This window comes from Trachypithecus francoisi, unplaced genomic scaffold (assembly GCF_009764315.1).
Source record: "Trachypithecus francoisi isolate TF-2019V2 unplaced genomic scaffold, Tfra_2.0 Lachesis_group4, whole genome shotgun sequence".
Taxonomy (NCBI): domain Eukaryota; kingdom Metazoa; phylum Chordata; class Mammalia; order Primates; family Cercopithecidae; genus Trachypithecus; species Trachypithecus francoisi.
The window spans coordinates 109719640-109740040 of NW_022681469.1; the positions used below are offsets into that span (position 1 = coordinate 109719640).

Below are 20401 nucleotides of genomic sequence, written 5' to 3' on the forward strand. Positions count from 1 at the left end.
CACCCCCCGCACTCAGATCCTATCTGAAGTTTCCAATCTTGGTCCCCTCACCCAGGAGGATTTGGGCCCACACACGTCTCCCAGGGCAGCAGACACCAGGAAAGCACGTGACCCAGTCCTCAGGAGTGCCGGGTGCCCTCCAGCCTGGGTGCCCTCCAGCCCGGGGCATGGGCTCCTGTGGGCCAGCCTCTGCTGGAGGTTCCCGGCACCCGGCATGAGCCTGTGCAGACCGGCTTCCTCAGATGCTGGGGGGTGTCCGGGGACAGCTCCGTCTGCACCGAGCAGAGGGCAGGGGGAGCTGGGGTTAGGTGCCTGGGGGCGCACAGAGCCAGGTGTCCCCGGGGGTCTCCTCTGAAGCCTCCACAGCATGGCCGGGGGCTCCTGACCCTGACCCGAGGCTCCGACCACCCTCCCTCCGGGGTCCCTGGGCTGAGCCTCTGTGAACGTCCGGCTCTCCCTTGCAGATCCCGACTGGGCCTCCTACACTCTGGGAGTCTTCATCTGCCTCAGCTGCTCGGGAATCCACCGGAACATCCCCCAGGTCAGCAAGGTGAAGTCCGTCCGCCTGGACGCCTGGGACGAGGCCCAAGTGGAGGTACGGCAGGGGAGGGGCGGGGGGACCCGTGCAGTCCCCGGGTGGCCCCAGCCCAGGCCTCTGGAGCCTGAGAAGCCGCACAGCCTGGTTGTGCCCCCCTGGGGCCTTGGACTGCTCTGAGGGGCCTGGCTGGCTGGACTGAGGCTGCCGAGGCCAGGGCGGTGCAGGACCCCGCCCCCCTCCAGCAGCCTGTCCTGTGTGGCTGCTCCACCCACCCCCTGCTGGGTCCAACCCCTTCTGTGAATAGCTCCAGGTGTGTGTGGTGGGCCAGGGAGTGAAGGCGGGTCGCCGATTCCCGTGCCCTGGGAGCTCGGGAGCGCTCCCCTCAAATCCCCACTCCTGGAGCATTCGGCTCAGGGTAACAGAAACCCTGTCTCTAAGGAAACAGAATGCAGCGTCCCAGGCCGCGCCGCACGACCCAGAGTCAGGGTCGCATTTACCCGGCAGTCCCCGTGCACCCCGAGCCGCTGCCGTCCATGTACAGCTCCATTACCTGTCCCCTGGGTGGCCTCTGAGGTGACACAGCCACTGCCCACCTCTTACCTGTGCACCTGAAGCAGCTTCACGGAGCCAGGCAGGGACTCTGGCCACAGATGCCTGGTGGAGCCCTAGAGATGCCCCTCTGGGGAGGGAGACGGGTGTGAGCCAATCAGGAAGCCCTGACATGCAGGGGGAGGTCAGGCATGCTGGAGGCGGCAGGAAGGGCCCCCATAGGAAGACCCCAAGGGAGGTGGAGAAGGAACAAGATCCCGGCTGGGGCCTGCAGCTCAGATGGAGCGTGGGGCCAGGTGGGAGGGTCCCCCCAACCCCACTTGTGGGACTTGGGGTCTTGGAGCCACTGATCTGCCTGGCTGCTGGTGAGCGGGACCTAGGGGCCGCATGGAGGTGAGAGTGGTGGTCTGGGGGCTGCTGTGGGGATGGGGAGGGTCGTAGAGGCTAGTGGCCTCCTGTGCATGTCTCCCCGCTCTCCAGCACCACTGACCGTGGGCCCCTACTCTCCAACACCACTGACTCTGGCACCCCCTCTCTAGGACCACTGACCCCAGCCACCTGGCTCTCCAGTACCACTGACCCCAGCCCCCAGCTGTGCACCACCACTGACCCCAGCCCCCGGCTCCCCGACACCACTGGCCCCAGCCCCTGGTCGGAAGTAGCTCATTTTCTTCTAACAGGCAGCCTTGGTGCGGGGATCACACCTTGGGGCTTGTTAGAAATCACAGCTGGGATCCCAGTGCGTCGGCCTGGCGTAGGGGTGGGTGCCTGTAATCCCAGCCACTCAGGAGGCTGAGGCGGGAGGATTACTTGAGCCCAGGAATTATTATTTTTTTTTTGAGACGGAGTTTGGCTTTGTCACCCACGCCGGAGTGATCTCAGTTCACTGTGACTTCCGCCTCCTGGGCTCAAGCGATTCTCATGCCTCAGCCTCCCGAGTGGCTGGGATTACAGGTGCACACCACCATGTCCAGCTAATTTTTTTATTTTTCTTTTTTCTTTTTTTTTTTTTTGAGACGGAGTCTCGTTCTGTCGCCCAGGCTGGAGTGCAGTGGCTGGATCTCAGCTCACTGCAAGCTCCGCCTCCCGGGTTTACGCCATTCTCCTGCCTCAGCCTCCCGAGTAGCTGGGACTACAGGCGCCCACCACCTCGCCCGGCTAGTTTTTTTTTTTTTTTGTATTTTTTAGTAGAGACGGGGTTTCACCGTGTTAGTCAGGATGGTCTCGATCTCCTGACCTCGTGATCCACCCGTCTCGGCCTCCCAAAGTGCTGGGATTACAGGCTTGAGCCACCGCGCCCGGCCTATTTTTTTATTTTTCATGGAGATGGGGTTTCACCATGTTGGCCAGGCTGGTCTTGAACTCCTGACCTCACCTGATCCACCCACCTCAGCCTCCTAAAGTGCTGGGATGACAGGCCTAAGCCCCTGCGCCCGGCTGAACGAAGGAACTCGAGGCTGCAGTGAGTTGTGATGGCACCTCTGCCCAGGGACAGCAGCGTCCCTGACCCACCCAGGGCAACCCCAAATCAGCTTCTGCATTTAACGCCGTGATCCCCCACACTCAGAGTTGAGGGCATCCCTGTGAATCCCCTCAGGACCCCGGCCCACCTTGGGCTCACCGCCTTTGACCCACCTTCACTGACCCGGAGGGGGACACTGGGATGTGATATCCGTCCCTTCGCCAGGCCGTGGGCTTGTCTGAGCCTCTATTTCCCTCCCTAAAAAATGGGCAGGGTGGCCCCTGGACCGTCCCCCTCCCTGGTCAACAGGGGACCAATGGCCAATGTCAGAAAGATGATGGGATGGTTGTCCCATCTTCAAGTCACTCTGCCATCTCTCCTGGAGGAAACAGCGGTGAGTCCCTGGAGGGTCTACGGGGGCACAGACTCCTCGGCTCAGGGAGAAGACCTGCCCGTTGTCCCCATAATTACAGGGCAAATGGGGCAAAGGCCCGGGGTGGGGCGTTCACTGTTGTTGGAAAAACCCTAAATGTAATCAGCAGGAGAGGACAGGGGCCACCTTGGTGCCGTCCTGATCTGCCTGGGGTGATGGCCGGAGGGGAAGGCTGGAGAGGAAGGCTGGGGAGGGCCCACCGTGGGTATTACCAAGAAACCCCTGGCCGGGCACGGTGGCTCATGCCTGTAATCCCAGCACTTTGGGAGGCTGAGGCGGGCGGATCACGAGGTCAGGAGATCGAGACCATCCTGGCTAACACGGTGAAACCCCATCTCTACTGAAAATACAAAAATATCTAGCCGGGCGTGGTGGCAGGTGCCTGTAGTCCCAGCCACTCGGGAGCCTGAGGCAGGAGAATGGCGCGAACCCGGGAGGTGGAGCTTGCAGTGAACTGAGATGGTGCCACTGCACTCCAGCCTGGGAGACAGAGCAAGACTCTGTCTCAAAAAAAGAAAAAAAAAAAGAAAAGAAAAAGAAACCCCTGATTCCTGCTGCAGAGGTCCGGTGTGATGGGGACTTTGGGAGAGCACTGAGTGGGGGACCACAAGGAGGTTCCATCCCCGTTCTGTTGTCTGCATGTTCACTTGTGCGATGAAAATCAAACATGAATCTCAGGCAGGCCTGGGGACTTGGCCCCCGAGAGCATCTGCACCCTGGCCCCCGGGCAGAGCTGGGTCTCAGTCCGGCTTCTTGCCGGGGACTCTGTGGGCCGGGGGCTGCACTGGGACCCCCATGGCTCCCTGCACTCAGGCCCCTTGGCCATTCCTGGGCTGGTGGTCGGCGGGGACATCTGGGGGCTAAGCCTGCTCCCACCCCTAAGGGAAAAACGGGCCCGAGGTGGTCATCACTGAGAACCGGACCAAGGTTAAAGGGCCAGGAACTGAGGATTCTCCTCTTCTTTCCTTTTCTTCACATTTTTTTTTTTTTTTTTTGAGACGGAGTCTCGCTCTGTCCCCCAGGTTGGAGTGCAGTGGTGCGATCTCGGCTCACTGCAAGCTCCACCTCCTGGGTTCAAGCCATTCTCCTGCCTCAGCCTCCTGAGTAGCTGGGACTACAGGCGCCTGCCACCACGCCCGGCTAATTTTTTGTATTTTCCTTTTCTTCACATTTTATGTTTCCCCCCCACCCAGCTTTCTATTCCTTAATAATACCTTTTAAAACAACTGCTTCATTGAGATGCAATTCACAGCCATATGATTCACCATGTAAAGTGCATAGTTGAAGGTTTTCTAGTAAATTCACAGAGTTGTGCAAACTTCACTGCAGCCAATATTAGGACATTTTCATCACCCCAGAAAGAAAGTCTGTGCCTTTTGGCTCTCACCCCGCCCAGCCCGAAGCAGCTGCAAATCCACTTTCTCTCCGTGTAGATTTGTGGGTTCTGGACTTTTACAAACGGGATCGCACGGTGTGTGGGCTTCGGCGTCTGACTCCTTTCCCACTGTGCCAGGTCCCGGAGGCCCATCACGCTGCAGCCTGTGTGACAGCTTTGTCCCTTTCAAGGCCGGAGAACGTGCCCTGTGTGGATGGAACACCTTTGCTTTATTCATTCACCCTCGGATGGACACGTCGGTCATCTCTACCTTATTTAATGTATTTCGACAATTTAGGGACACATTTAGCAGGTTCCAAGGGCAGTTGCTGAAGGGAGCTGTCTGCTTCCCTGTCTCCTGCCTCTGAGCACCGCCCCCACCCTGGTCAGGCAGCCAGGGGTCTGTGTGGGCCTCGCTCCCTCCCTCCCTCCTTCCTTCCCTCCTGCCTTCCTTTCTTCTCTCCCTCCGTCCCTCCGTCCCTCCATCCCTCCCTACCCTCCTTCCTTCCTTTCTCTCTCTCTCTCTTGTTTTTTTTTTGAGACACGGTCTCACTCTGTCGCCCAGGCTAGAGTGCAGTGGCGCTATCATAGTTCACTACAGCCTTGAACTTTTAGGCTCAAATGATCCTCCTGCCTCAGCCTCCCAAGGAGTAGCTAGGACCACAGGCATACACCACCATGCCTGGCTAATTCTTTTTTTTTTTTAAAGACAGAGTCTCACTCTGTTGCCCAGGCTGGAGTGCAGTGGTGTGATCTCAGCTCACTGCAACCTCCACCTCCCACATTCAAGCAATTCTCCTGCTTCAGCCTCCCGAGTAGCTGGGATCACAGATGCGTGCCACCATGCCCAGCTAATTTTTGTATTTTTAACAGAGACAGGGTTTTGCCATGTTGGCCATGCTGGCCTTGAACTCTTGGCCTCAGGTGATCCATCCCCCTCGGCCTCCCAAAGTTCTGGGATTACAGATGTGAGCCAAGGTTCTGGGATTACAGATGTGACCCACTGCGCCAGCCCTGGCTAATTTTAAAAAAAAATTTTTTTTGTAGTGATGGGGTCTTGCTATGTTGGCCAGGCTGGTCTCAAACTCCTGGACTCAAATGATCCTCCTGAAATGCTGGGATGACAGGTGTGTGCCACGGCGCCAGGCCTAGCGTGTGCTTCTGAGAGACGTTCTTTGCCTGTTGAGAGCACATGGAGCCCCTCGCCCTCCTAGGGGGAACCACGGCCTGCTTGCCGCGTACCCTCGGGCTACACATGCCAGTTGTTTCCGGACTGTTCCTGCTGTTCCCACTGGGCTGGCAAGCAGTCTCACTGATGCGTCACTTTGCACATATGGAAGTACATTGGTGGCTTAAATTCCTAGAAGTGAAAGTGCAAGTTCAAAAGTTACGTGGCTTGGTAATTTTGGAGAGATGTTTGCCAAACTCCCCACGGCAACTGCTCACATGCCCCCAGCACACCGTGGGGGTGTTTGCTGCCTCCTCCCCAGAACGCCGTGGGGGTGTTTGCCTCCTCCTCCCCAGCCCGCCGTGGGGGTGTTTGCCGCCTCCTCCCCAGCACGCCGTGGGGGTGTTTGCCGCCTCCTCCCCAGCACGCCGTGGGGGTGTTTGCCGCCTCCTCCCCAGCACACTGCCTGCCCAGGTCTTCTCCTTTGCTGCTCTGATGATTGAGAGGTTGTTCTCAGGATCTCTTTTCTGTTTTTTTTTTGAGACAGTCTCTCACTCTGTTGCCTAGGCCAGAGTGCAATGACACGATCTCAGGTCACTGCAAGCTCCACCTCCCGGGTTCACACTATTCTCCTACTTCAACCTCCCCAGTAGCTGGAACTACAGGTGCCTACCACCATGCCCGGCCCGGCTAATTTTTTTTTTCATTGGAGATGGGGTTTCACCGTGTTAGCCAGGATGGTCTCGATCTCCTGACCTCATGATCCACCTACCTCGGCCTCCCAAAGTGCTGGGATTACAGGCGTGAGCCACCACACCCAGCCCTGTATTTTCTTGCCTGTGAAGTCTCTTCACACCTTTGCCTGCCTTTCTGCTGCAATGTTAGCTGTTTTCATCTTCTAGGGGTTCCTGGTATGTTAGAGAAATTCATCCTTTGAGATACCAAAAACGTTTTTTTCTAGGTTGTCTTTCGAATTTACTCATGGTGGTTTTTGCCATGGAAATTTTTACTTCAACATAGTCAAAGTGGTCAACCTTTTATTTTGTGGTTTTAGGGTCTATAGCATACATAAAGAGGCCTTCTTTGCCTGAGGGTTTTTTTTTGTTTGTTTATTTGTGTTTTTGTTTGTTTTTGTTTTTGTTTTTTTTGAGACAGTCTTGCTCTGTCACCCAGGCTGGAGGGTGGGGGCACAATCACAGCTCACTGCACCCTCAAGCTCCTGGGCTCAAACCATCCTCTCACCTCAGCCTCCTGAGCAGACGAAACTACAGACGTGCACCACCACACCTGGCTAATTTTTGTATGTTTTGTAGAGACGGGGTCTCACTGTGTTGCCCAGGATGGTCTTGAACTCCTGGCCTCAAGTGATCCTCCCGCTTCAGTCTCCCAAGTGCTGGGATTACAGGCTTGAGCCACTGCACCCAACCCTGAGGGTTATTTTTTGATAACAGCTTTATTGAGGTATAATTCACACACAACTCACTCCTGTAAAGTGTACAGTTCAGTAGCTTTAGTGAAGCCACAGGGCTGCACGACCATCACCACTGTCTAATTCCAGGACATTTTAATATCCCAACACAGCCCGTACTCACCCCTCCTCCTATCGCCACCGCCCCAGCCGTTCCTGAATGTAGACAGAGCTGCTTCGTGTCTCTGTGGATTTGCTTGTTCTGATCATTTCAAACAGATGGAATCACACAATATGTGGGTTTTTTTTTTTTCTTTTGAGACAGGGTGTCACTATGTTGCTTAAGCTGGTCCCGAACTCCCAGGCTCAAGCGATCCTCCCACCTCAGCCTCCCAAAGTGCTGGGATCACAGGCATCAGCTGCCACGTGCGGCCGACACATGGTGTTTTGTGTCTGGTTTCCTTCATGGGCACCGTGTGTCCAGGGATCACCTGGGTAGTAGCGTGTGTCAGAATTGCGTTGCTCTTTTTTTTGTTTTGTTTTGTTTTTTTTGGGGGGGGTGCGGGGGGACGGAGTCTTGGTCTGTTGCCCAGACTGGAGTGAGTGGTGCGATCTCGACTCACTGCAGGCTCTGCCTCCCGGGTTCATGCCATTCTTCTGCCTCAGCCTCCCGAGTAGCTGGGACTACAGGCGCCGCCACCACGCCAGCTAATTTTTTGTATTTTTAGTAGAGACGGGGTTTCACCATGTTAGCCAGGGTGGTCTCGATCTCCTGACCTCATGATCCGCCCACCTCAGCCTCCCAAAGTGCTGGGATTACAGGCATGAGCCACTGTGCCCAGCCACTCTTTTTTTTTTTTTTTTGAGACGGAATCTCGCTCTGTCACCCAGGCTGGAGTGCAGTGGCACGATCTCAGCTCACTGCAAGCTCCGCCTCCCAGGTTCAAGTGATTCTCCTGCCTCAGCCTCCTGAGTAGCTGGGATTACAGGCACCCTCCACCACGCCCGGCTAATTTTTGTATTTTCGGTAGAGATGAGGTCTCACCGTGTTGCACAGGCTGGTCTTGAACTCCTGACCTCATGATCTGCCCACCTCTGCCTCCCGAAGTGCTGGGAGGACAGGCGTGAGCCACCGCGCCCGGCCGGCATTCCTCTTTATGGCCGAGGAACCCTCCATGGTGTGGTTCAATCACATTTAGTTTATCTGTGCTTCCGTTTATGGACCTGGGGCTTGTTCCTGTTCTTAGCTGTCACGAAGAATGCGCCGTGAACGTTGGTGTGCATGTCTCTGGGTCTTCACATCTCTTAGGGTGCAGAGGAATTGCTGGGCTCTATGGTAACTCTGTTTACCATTTTGAGGAACTGCCGGACTGTTAGTCACCACAGCTGGAGGTTCCCACCAGCAGCGTACAGGGGCTCTGATCTCTCCACATCCTCTCCAGCACTCCCCTGTGCCACTTTGACCTTGTCATCCTAGGGGGGAGAGGTGGTAGCTCATTGAGGTTTTGATCTGTGTTCCCCTGACGGCTAATAGTGCTGAGTGCCTTTGCGTGGCCGAGTGGCCATTTGTGCATCTTCTTTGGAGAAATGTCAATTCAAATCCTTCCCCATTTATTTATTTATTTATTTATTTTTATTTTATTTTATATATTTTTTGAGATGGAGTCTCACTCTGTCACCCAGGCTGGAGTGCAGTGACGTGATCTCGGCTCACTGCAAGCTCCGCCTCCCAGGTTCACACCATTCTCCTGCCTCAGCCTCCCGACTAGCTGGGACTACAGGCACCCACCACCACGCCCGGCTAATTTTTTGTATTTTTAGTAGAGATGGGGTTTCACTGTGTTAGCCAGGATGGTCTCAATCTCCTGACCTCATGATCCGCCCACCTCGGCCTCCCAAAGTGCTGGGATTACAGGCGTGAGCCACTGCGCCCGGCCTCAAATCCTTCCCCATTTTTAGGCTGAGGTGGGACGATGGCTTGAGTCTAGGAGTTTGAGACCAGCCTGGGCAACAGAGTGGAACCTCATCTCTATTAAAACAAATTAAAAGTATACATATATGTATATATATGTAAAAGTAATTTTTAAAACCCTTACCCATTTATTTATTTTTTATTTTTACTTTCCTTATTTTTGCAGAGATAGGGTCTTGCTCTTTTTCCCATGCTGGAGTGCAGTGGTGTAACCAGAACTCATAGCCTTGACCTCCTGGGCTCAAGGGATCCTCCCGCCTCTGCGTCCCAAAGTGCTGGGATTACAGGTGTGAGCCGCTGCGTCCAGTAGAGACAGGGTCTTGTTCTGCCACCCAGGCTGGAGTTCAGTGGCACGATCATAGCCCACTGCAACCTCAAACTCCCAGGTTCAGGCCATCTTCCCACCTCAGCCTCCCTAGTAGCTGGGACCACAGGTGTGCGCCATCACACCTGGCTAATTTTTTTTTTTTTTTTTTGAGAGATAGGGTCTCACTATGTTGCCCAGAGTGGTCTTTTTTTTTTTTTTTTTTTTTTTTTTGAGACGGAGTCTCGCTCTGTCACCCAGGCTAGAGTGCAGTGGCCGGATCTCAGCTCACTGCAAGCTCCACCTCCCGGGTTTACGCCATTCTCCTGCCTCAGCCTCCCGAGTAGCTGGGACTACAGGCGCCCACCACCTTGCCCGGCTAGTTTTTTGTATTTTTTAGTAGAGACGGGGTTTCACCGTGTTAGCCAGGATGGTCTCGATCTCCTGACCTTGTGATCCGCCCGTCTCGGCCTCCCAAAGTGCTGGGATTACAGGCTTGAGCCACCGCGCCCGGCCTCCAGAGTGGTCTTGAACTCCTGGTCTCAAGTGGTTCTCCCACCTCCGCTTCCCCAAGTGCTGGGACTACAGATGTGAGCCATTGTCCCCGGCCGGCCCTTGTTAATTTTTTAAACTTTACAACCATTTCTAGGTTTAAAAAAAATACATAATAATAATAAATTTTGTTGCTGTTTTTTGGCAGTTATAAAAAACACGTAGACTCCCGTGAGGAGACATTTCTCCACCTCCCTGTGTCTCTGGTCAAGGCTCCTCTGCATCCTTGGGAGCACACGCCAGTTTTCCCGTGGATACCTGGGATGTTTCCCATCCAGCGACTCAGACAATTTGTCCCATTGCTGTTGGTGACAGGATCTCTCCTTGTATTTGAGTTTTCCATGAAAAGCCATTCGTTTTTGAATTGTAAATTGGTGCCAGCCTCTTGTTGCTTGTGATTTCTCCAGCTACTCCTCTGGGCCCTCCCTATTTATGGCCGTGTGATCCTTGGAGCAGGGTGATGTTAGGGGACGTCTGTCTGGCTGGGCCTGGCCGTGGCCTCAGGCGAGCTGCATTCAGGAGCTTGAAGGTGCAAACAGTGGCTCCCTTAGGAGCTTACAGCATAGCAAGCAGAGCCTCTCCCATGCCCTCGGGGCTGGTGTGGGATGTGGTGGCCCCTCCTGCCCCGCTCGAGGCTCACCACACCTGGCTGGCGGCAGGGTCAATGCCAGCGTCCACCCTCAGGGCCTTTGCACCTGCCAGGAGCACAGTCCATGTGCCAGCCTCCTGGAATTCCAGCTTCCTGGAGCTCTTCCCCTGCTTCACGGCGCCGTTTCTTCTCCATCAGCCTGTTTTGTAAATGTGTTGTGGGTCCCTGCAGTGTGTCCCTGCAGAGTCCTCTCGGAGACTGTCCTGGCCACATCTGGGTCTCTCACTCACCAGCCCATCTCCAGGCCCCCATGTCTGGTGCCTGTTGGCTCTTTGCTAAATGTGAGCTGGGGAGCTGGGTGAACGGGGAAGTCCCTGCTCTCTGGGGCAGAGATGGGGTCACAGGATGCAGCCAGCTCTCTCCCACGGGACGTGCAGTGTGGGTGGACTCAGGATGGCTGGTGTGGGTGGACTTGGGGGTTGAAACAGTGGGGCAAACCTCAGACCCATCCTCAAGAGGGGCCTGGCCCCTGGGCCCCCTTTGCCGGGACCCCATTGGATGCTGGTTCCTTCCCTGTGCCAGGGGAGGGTCCATCACTCAGAAATGGTGTCCCTGGGGCAGCAGGAGGTGGGGGTTCCCGTCCTGGCGCTGGCGGAGGCCTCGGAGCCTTGGTCTGTGGGTCCCTGCGGTGACGGCCCTGAGCGCAGCCAGCACCTCCTGGACTACCCCTGGGACCCCAGGCCTCTGACCTGGCCGCTCCTCTCTTGCAGTTCATGGCCTCCCACGGGAACGATGCCGCGAGAGCCAGGTTCGAGTCCAAAGTACCCTCCTTCTACTACCGGCCCACGCCCTCCGACTGCCAGTGAGTACAAAGGGGCCTTGTCAGGGCCGTGGTCAACAGTGCTGGGCGGTTCCGAGATGGCCCCGGGAGGACCCGGCAGGGTGGGGAGTTGGGTGCTGCCCACAGGGTCCGGGAGAAGCCAGCCGCAGCTGAGTCCCCCAGACCCCGAGGTGCTGCCTGTGTCTGCTGCCCACCACTGGGCTTTGGTTCTGGGGCGGGGGGGCGGTGGGCGCTGGGGTGGGGCTGGAAAGGTCATTCTGCATCAGTAGCTGCAGCCCACCCGGGTTCACTGGGGCCTTGGGGATCTCAGGTGGATCTGAGGGGGCCTCCCAGGTGCTCCTGGCCGTCTGGGAGGAGGACGGGAGGGGCTGCTGTTGTTCGGGGCCTGCCCTGGCTCCTTGGGGCAGGAGCAGACGTGGGTACCGGTGGCCGGTTGGGGAAGCCTGAGACCCAGTCCTCTGGACGTCCTGGGGTCAGGAGGTTGCGGAGAGGGAGGGAATGAGGCCTGCTCGGCCTCACATCAGCCACCTCCACCAAAACCCACCCCTCCAAGCCTCAGTCTCCCCATCTGCCCGGACAGTGGGAATGACAGGTGACAACCACACTGTTCACACTGACCCTCTCACACCTGTCATAGGGGAAGGACCTGTGGCCCACTGGGTGCCCTCCCGGCCCCCCATGCTTCCTGCTCTGGTTCAATCCTAGCCCTACTGGGCACCGCCCAGTCTCCTGTTTGCTCAGCACCTCCCTCCGTTGACTCACTCCGTGAACCCACTGAGTGGAGGGCCAACCCCACAGAGACACCCCGGGCACGAGCTGGGTGCAGGGTTTGGGTGTGACCCAACGGTGCTGAAGGAAAGAGGCGGGCGCCTGGCCTCCCAGGCCCTGAGGGGCCCAGGTGCTGTTGCTGGCTTTGCCCTGACTCGGGGGCTGAGACAGCCTGGGCTCTGCCCACCCAGGAGCTGCTGGTAGGGACTGCAGTGACCAGGGGGCCTTCCCCCGCATCCAGGGCCCTGTTTGGGGTCTGTGTCCCCTCCAGTGAGCTCCATGAGGGGGCAGTGGGGTCAGGGGTCCTCACTGGATCCAAAGGCCTCTGGAAGGTGGGTGGGGATTGGGGGGTAGGGTGGAGGGGAGCCAGAGGGAAGAGGGAGGAGGGAAATGGGAGGAAGGACGGACTTCCTGGCTGCAACCCTACAAACCACCCTGGGCCTTTTTTTTTTTTTTTTTTAATATAGAGATGGGGTCTCCCTACATTGCCCAGGCTGGCTGCAAATTCCTGGGCTCAAGTGATCCTCCTGCCTCAGTCTCCTAAAGAGCTGGGATTGTAGTGCGAACCGGCCCTCCGGGGGTCTTTGGGGAGCGGGGGCTGGAAGTATGTTCAGGCCACGAGCGACTCAGTTTCTTTGACTGCATGTTGATTTGTTATTGGTAAAGGGCCAAGATGCCAGGTCCCAGTCCAGGTGCTTGGCAGGCGTTTTCTTGATGAGCCTCCCATGAGCCTGGAGACAGGTCCGGCTGCAATCCCCATATCGCTGCTGAGAAGCTCGAGGCTGACAGCTCAGCCCCAGGCACTCACCTCTCCCTTCCCGCCTGGGCAGGCCTGGGGCCCTGGCCCCCCATACTCTCATTCTGAGACCCCGGGTGCCAGCTGCTCCCTCCCCCGCCAAGCCCTCACAGGGGAACCCTGCCCTGGCCCTGCCCCGGGCTCTTGGTATGAATCACGGAGCCCCAGCACAGCTATTTTTGAGACATTATTTTATCACCCCGCCCCCGACTGCTCTGTGGCCTGGGTCACTGCATCCAAGTTTCTCCCACTCCCTGGCTGTTCTGAGTCGGGACCAGGGGCAGACATGGGTGCGGGGGGCTGCGGGGACACGCTTGTGGGCTCGGGGGCTGCTGCTGTGGGTCCTGGGTGAGGAGACTCCCAGGGCTGACGCCCACCATCTGGGGTGAGGTGTGAATCCCTGTATGAGCCGTGGATGCTGTGGCATGGCAGGGGTGCAGCGTGGATCTGGAGGGTTGGGGGGTGCAGCGCGGACCTGCTGTGTAACCTGGAGGGCGGGAGGTGCCTACATCCTGCCATGTTGTGGTCCAGCTCTGTGGCCCGGGGGACCCAACCGCCCAGCCTGGCGAGGTGGGCAGAGGCCTTGTACCCCTTCCTCCCACTTCTGCCCCCACAGAGATTCTCCCAGCCCCAGCAACCCTGGTGCCCACAGCCTCCGTGCAGCCTGGACAAGCCCGGGTCCGAGTTGAAGGTCTTTACGGGAAAGTGCTTCTGCACAGATGTCTGGGTGGCATCTTCACAGGAGCTAAGAGTGGCAGGCAGGGCCCGGAGCAGGGTCCTGGAAGGACCCCCATGGCATGCTCTGCGGCCTCCCGGCACACACTGGGGGTCCCTCCAGGCAGGATGAGCACCGTGCCCACCTCCAGCCAAGCAGAGGCTCAGGGCCTCAGTTTGCTCAGCTATAAGAGGGGAGGGTGAGCCCGCAGGGGAGGGCAGAGGGTCCTGCGTGCAATTATCTTTAGCAGTGGCCTGTGACTCAGAGGCCGGGACCTGTCTCTTCCTGTGTCACCCTCAGAGCTCTCCAGTTTCTATCTTGACATCGGGGGAAAGAAAGTCGTGTGGCTGCTCTGCTTGGTTTTACTTCTGGGTGGAAACTGGCCCCTCCCTGCTTCCTGTGTGGCCAGGGGTGGTCAGGGCAAGTGAGGGAAGCTGCAGGAGGAGCCCTTGGCTGCTGGCAGCACCTGCTTGGGGGCTCCTCTCTGCCCATCCCAGCAAAGCTCTGGAGCCCCCAGCCCCAGCAAGCCCCCTGTGGGGCAGGTGTCCGGGCTGGACAGGGCTCTGCATCCCTGTCTGGGGCTCCTGGAACAGAGCACCAAATGCCCGGCAGCCCGGAGCAACAGAAATCTACCTTCTCCTGGCTCTGGAGGCTGGAGGCTCGAGGCTGCTTCTCCCGAGGCCTCTCTGGGGTGCTTCCTCACATGGTGGGCCCTGTGTGCTTGTCTGTGTCCTAATTCCCCTTCCTAAGGACACCGGGCACATTGGATTGGGGGCCACCCTACTCCTGTGTGGCCTCAAAGAATCTGCAACCACGGTATTTCCAAATAAAGGCACCCTCAGGCCCGGGGGTCAGGGCTCCCAGTAGGATGGGGTCACAGTTCAGGTGGTGGCAGCCTCAGAAACACCCAGGATAGACGGTGGAGGCGGGGCCGGGGGCTGGGGACTGAGAGGCGGGGCAGGGGCGGGGTCTGAGGGGCGGGGGCGGGGTCTGAAAGGCGGGGCGGGGGCGGGGTCTGAGGGGTGGGGCGGGGGCTGGGAGGCAGGTTCGGGGGCGGGGTCTGAGAGGTGGGGCGGGGTCAGAGTCTGAGGGGCGGGGGCGGGGTCTGAAAGGCAGGGGCGGGGGCGGGGTCTGAGAGGCAGGTGCAGGGGGCCGGGGTGTGGGCGGGGTCGTGAGCACCACCCTGGCTATTTTCCCGTAATAAAAAGGGAAGAAACCCACCTGGGTGAGCCATTGGTCCACTATGTAGAAGCAAAGCCGGGGCCCTGGGGGGTCACTTTCCCAAGAGGTAAAGCCTCCAGGAAGGGTGTTGACCGTGTCCTGAACTCCCTGCGGTAGAAACCTGCAGAACTCGGGCAGAAGGCACACTCAGGAGTGGACCCTCAGGGATGGACTTGCCAGCTGCGTGAACAGCACCCCCTATGGGGCCACAGTGACCACTGGGACCCGCCCTGGGGAAAGCGGGGAGGGTCTCCCATGGCATCCTGGGGGTAGGGGAGCCCTGTGGGGAGGTGGGTTCTGGGGCTCAGAGCTTCTTCCCCTGTGAGTCCACACCTAGGGGAGGCCATCGCCCTGAGCACCTGCCCAACCCCCTGCCCCCAGCCCACATTTTGCTCTGGGTTGAGGGGACCCACCCGACCCTCAGGCCCCGGCTTTAAAGGGCTGGTTGTGGGGGTCCTTGAAGCCTGGCTCCCCGGAGCCCTGGAACTTGGGACACATCCTGGGGTATGGGGTGAGGTGCGTGTGGTTGGCGCTTTCGTGGTGGCTTTCTGTCCTGGCTGCCAGGTGCCCGAAGACCCCCTCCTTGTGACCACATGGGGGTGTCAGTGCCGCCCCTCCAGGGCTGTGGGAGTGGGGCGGGCTCCAGGCAGTACTGGTTTTCAGGTGATGAGGGGCTTCAGGAGGGCTCTGCTGGGCAGGATGGGGTCCTGCCCCTGACTTCCTGGTGCTCACTCCCTGGGCTTCCTCCTCCTGCTGCTGCTTCTGGAAGCTTCTGTGCCAGGCCCTGGGAGGCCCTCGTGTGCGGGTGTGAGCCTTGGGGACCCAGTCCGCACCAGGGCAGGGCTGCAGACCCTGTGGGTGCCCCGCCCTGAGGGCTGTTGGCAGGCGTGGTTGTCAAAGCCGTCCCTGGCACCTGTCTCTCATCCACAGGCCCCCGGCTTCTACACATGCAGCCTTGGGTCCTTCCGTGACTCCGAGAGGCCGCTGTGTGACCCTCGGGTCACAGACAGGACGCTGGGTGCTGGGGGGCAACTCCTCCGCGGTCACACAGCCGGAGCGGCTCAGGCGGCTGCACGGTGTGCCCCGAAAATACGTATTAAAGTCTTAACCTGCTGCCCCTGTGAAGATGAACTTATCTGGAAATAGGGTCTGGACGCGAGGCTCATGCCTATAATCCCAGCACTGTAGGAGGCCCAGGTGGGAGGACTGGCCCCAGGTGTTCCAGACCAGCCTGGGCAACATAGTGAGCTCACATCTCTACAAAAAATTAAGAAATTACCCAAGCACACCTCTAGCCCCAGCTACTCGAGAGGCCGAGGCAGGAGGATCCTTGAGTGCAGGCGTTGGAGGCCGCAGTGAGCTGTGATCGCACCACTGTGCCCCAGCCTGGGAGACACAGTGAGACCCTGTCTCTAAAAGAAAGCAAAGTATGGTCTTTGCAGATGTCTTCAGGTTAAGATAAGGTCGTGAGGTTGTCCTGGAGTAGGGTGGGCCCAAACCTCACAGGGGAGGGGGACTGGGAGGCCCACAAGGGAGGCCAGGTGAGGACAGCGGCCAAGGTGGGGGCACCGGTGGCTTCCAGGGGTGGGAGGGACCCTGGAGCAGATTCTCCCCAGAACATCTGGAAGGGACCAGCTCTGCCGACATCTTGATCTCAGATGTTTGGCCTCTGTGACCAAGACAATACATTCGTGTTGCTTTCGGGGACCGAGTTTTGGGGTGATCCGTTGGAGCAGGTGGGGGACACTCAGACACCTGGAACCGGGGGCCAGAGACCCATCAGATCCCACAGGACACTCAGACACCAGATCCCGTGGGTGGGGATTCCCGCCCAGTCCCCGAGGCTGTTCACGTGGGCCCAGCGGGAAGCCAGAGGGTTCCTACTTGTAATTCCCTGGGAGTGGAAAAGGCTGGGGGAAGCCAGAGGGTTCCTATTTGTAATTCCCTGGGAGTGGAAAAGGCTGGGGGAAGCCAGAGCATTCCTAGTTGTAATTCCCTGGGAGTGGAAAAGGCTGGGGCCGCTGCCTGTGCCCCAGGGCCGCGCCGGGCCTGTGTGTGGGTGGTGGTTTCTGCAACGAAATTGGCCTCACTCGAGTGAGTCACGGTGGATGGGGAGGCCACGGTGGGTGGCTCTGGGCAGGGATGTCTGGGCCCAGCGGGTGCCTCGGGGGCCTTGCTCTCGGGGACCTCTCCCATCCTGGGTCTTCCTGGATTCTTGGGTATTTGCCCATAGTTTCTCCTGATGCCCCGGACGCCTCCTGACCTCGACGGGTGCCCTGACAGCCCCGCCCTGTGTCTCAGAACCACCTGCAAGGCGGTGCTGCGGCCACTTCCCAGATCTGGTCCAACGAGGTGGGGACGGTCGGGAGGGCCCAGGGACATCTGACTCAGGGTCGGGGGCCTGGCTCGACCCCTGTACCTCAGCCTTGTGGGGCGTCAGCTGAGGCCGAGGTGGAAGGAGAGGGGAAGAGCCAGCCCGTCCACCGGAACGCATGGTCAGAATGTGGGTCCTGATGCTCCAGGGGCGGAACGCACAAGAAACCAATAAATTAAAGTCAGAGAGTGAGAAACGTCCAGTGCAGGAGGCTGACCCTGCAGTTCTTTCGTGACCTTGTGCCCAGAGGGGCAGCCCGAGTCTGCCAAGGGCCCCTAGAGCCTCTTGAGATGCTCGGGGTCCAGGCCAGAGACCAGCGTGTGCTGGGTTGGAGGCCACCTCGGCCCGGTGGCTCAGTCTCTCCTCTCCCTGCAGGCTCCTTCGAGAGCAGTGGATCCGGGCCAAGTACGAGCGCCAGGAGTTCATCTACCCTGAGAAGCAGGAGCCCTACTCGGCAGGTGAGGCCACCCGGGTTGGGCAGGGCCTCCCGGCTCCCTCTCCCCGTCTCTCTCCCTCCCTCTCGTGCAGTCATTAACCTGGGTAAACACGTTTCTGGGTTTGAACCTGCGTCGCCGCACCCCCTCAGACCTGTTTTGCCCTCAGCGGGGTGACTAGGGGCTTGGGGTCCTCACAGCTGTCTACAGTCCAGCCCTGAAGGAGTGGGGTGCATGGGGACTCCCTGGGGCCATGACTGGCCCTCTCTGCTGGTGGTTGACACGCGCTTCCATTCGGGGGTGGCCTGCAGGGACCCCTCTCTCAAGCAGTGTGGGCAGGACCCAAGGGCCCGGGTGAGGGGCGTGAGGGCATCCTCTGTGTGGTGACACCGTGCTCAGGTGTGGAGGGTGCAACCCGGGCCTGTGGTCTCCACCTCCCCTGGGCCTGCCTGGGTGCCACTGGGGGCCCTCGGGGTGGCAGAGACATCCAGGCAGCGTCTTGGAGCTTCGTGGGGTGGCGGGGCTGTGGAGGTGGGAGCTGGGAGGCCAGCCCATCCCAGCCTCAGTCTCCCCAGTGCTGCTCAGCTGGCCAAGCCTCAGGCTGCATCTCCCAGGAGCCCCCAACTCCTGCTCCTCCTTGTGTCTCATTTAAACCCTGGGGCTTTGAGCTGGAGCCGGCAGGTGGGCTGGCTGGGCCGGCTTCCTCCTGCCGGCTGCTCTGTGTGAGGTGGATTCGGCGACTGGGGGCCGTGAGTGGTTTTCTCCCCAGGGCAGCTGGGTGTCTGCACACTGGAGCTTCCTGAGTGTCCCTTCCTCCACCGTGTTGACAGACAGGGAAACCGACGCAAGCCTAGCCCTAGGGCCTGGTTGTGAACCTCAGCACGGGCGGGGCGGGGTCCAGAGGCTGGATGGGGATGTTTGGTGCTGCTGGGCGTGGCCACGTGAGCCCCTCACAGGGAGGAGGCAGCCCCCAAGGCCCAGACCTTCAACCCCAGCACTGTCCCCACTGCCCTTGCATGAGAGAGAGGCTGCCCTGGAATGGTGGAACATGAGGCTGGGCACCTCACACCTGTAACCCCAGCACTTTGGGAGGCTGAGCAGGGTGGATTATGAGGTCAGGAGATCGACGCCATCCTGGCTAACACGGTGAAACCCCATCTCTACTAAAAATACAAAAATTAGCTGGGCATGGTGGCGGGCACCTGTAGTCCCAGCTACTTGGGAGGCTAACACAGGAGAATGCCATGAACCCAGGAGGTAGAGCATGCAGTGAGCTGAGATGGTGCCACTGCACTCCAGCCTAGGTGACAGAGCGAGACTCCATCTCAAAAAAGAAAAAAGAAAAAATTAGCTGGATATGGTGGCACCACCTGTAGTCCCAGCTACTTGGGAGGCTGAGGCAGGAGCAGCCCTTACGTGCAGGAGTTCAAGGCTACAGTGAGCTGTGTTTGCACCACTGTACTCCAGCCCGGGTGACAGTAAGATTGTCTCAAAAAAAAAAAAAAAAGCCAGTGCAGTGGCTTACACCTGTGGTTCCAGCATTTTGGGAGTCTGAGGCAGGCAGATCCCTTGCAGTCAGCAGTTTGAGACCAGACTGGCCAACATGGTGAAACCTGTCTCTACTAAAAATACAAAAATTAGCTGGGTGTGGTTGGCGCATGCCTGTAATCCCAGCACTTTATGGAGGTCCAGGTGGGCAGAGTGCCTGATCTCGGGAGTTCAAGACCAGCCTGATCAACGTGGCGAAACCTCATGTTGCTCATTTTTTGAACTCTACCAAAAAATGCAAAATTAGCTGGGCGTGGTTGGCGCACATCTGTGGTTCCAGCTACTTGGGAGACTGAGGTGGGAGGATCTCTTGAGCCTGGGAGGCAGAGGCTGCAGTGAGCCAAGGTTGCACCACTACACTCCAGCCTGGATGACAGAGTGTGTCTGTGAAAAGAAAAAAGATGAATTATATTTGTGAATCTCAGCCCAAGAATAAAAGGGCACTTTGGGAGGCCGAGGCAGGTGGATGGATCACTTGAGACCAGGAGTTGGAGACCAATCTGGTCAACGTGGCAAAACTGTTTCTACTAAAAAATACAAAAATTAGCTGGGCATGGTGGCAGGTGCCTGTAATCCCAGCTATTCGGGAGGCTGAGGCAGGAGAATTGCTTCAACCTGGAAGGCGGAGGTTGCAGTGAGTCGAGATTGCACCTCCGCACTCCAGCCTGGGTGACAGAGTAAAACTCTGTCTCAAAATACGTGAAAGAGAGGTGGCCCTGAAATGGCTGAACGCAGTCCTGGCGTTGTAGGCGGTGTTGGTGGAGGAGCCCCTAACCCCCAATGCTCCAGCCCCTCCCGGCCCTCCCTGGTGGAGCTGGCACTCTGCCCCCTCCTGTGCGCCTCCCTGGGCTCTGTCACGACCATGGATTTTTCTCCCAGGAGTGATGCAAGGTGAGCAGAGGTGACCACTGGGAGGCTGCCCCAGGCCTGAGCAAGGCACCTGCCGAGGTCAGGCTGGGATCTCGTGCAGCGGCCCTGTTGGCTCTGCCCTCCTCCAGGGCGGCTCCTGCCCCCCACCCCCACCCCGCAACCCCCAGTTGGCACACAGCCGGCCTGTGCAGGCGTTTTCAATTACTGTCCACCCAGATAGCAATTTCCTCCTCCTAAGAATCCCTGTGTGTGAGGGAGAGAGCAAGAAACGGTCAGGGGATGAACACGCGGGTACCTGGGCCTGCTCCGCGCCCAGCACACCCCTCGCTCTGCTCCTGCCTGAAACCCCCAAAGCGTCACCCCAGAGCCCCTCTGTTTCCCTTTGCAAAAACATCTTAGCAATTTGTAGCAAGGTGGCGCGTGACTTCATTTCAGAGGCAGGCGTGGGCTGGGCTGGCATGACCACAAGACTGAGTTTTGTGTC

General features: G+C 58.5%; 1 protein-coding gene across 1 annotated transcript in view; it reads left to right on the forward strand.

Moving 5' to 3' along the window:
- ADAP1 (ArfGAP with dual PH domains 1) overlaps positions 1-20401 on the forward strand; it is a 60073-nt gene that overhangs the window by 19083 nt on the left and 20589 nt on the right. The window contains exons 2-4 of the mRNA XM_033194433.1: positions 465-595; positions 11121-11212; positions 17441-17523. Coding sequence (XP_033050324.1) covers positions 465-595; positions 11121-11212; positions 17441-17523 — 306 coding nt within the window. The remainder of the gene's footprint in view (positions 1-464; positions 596-11120; positions 11213-17440; positions 17524-20401) is intronic.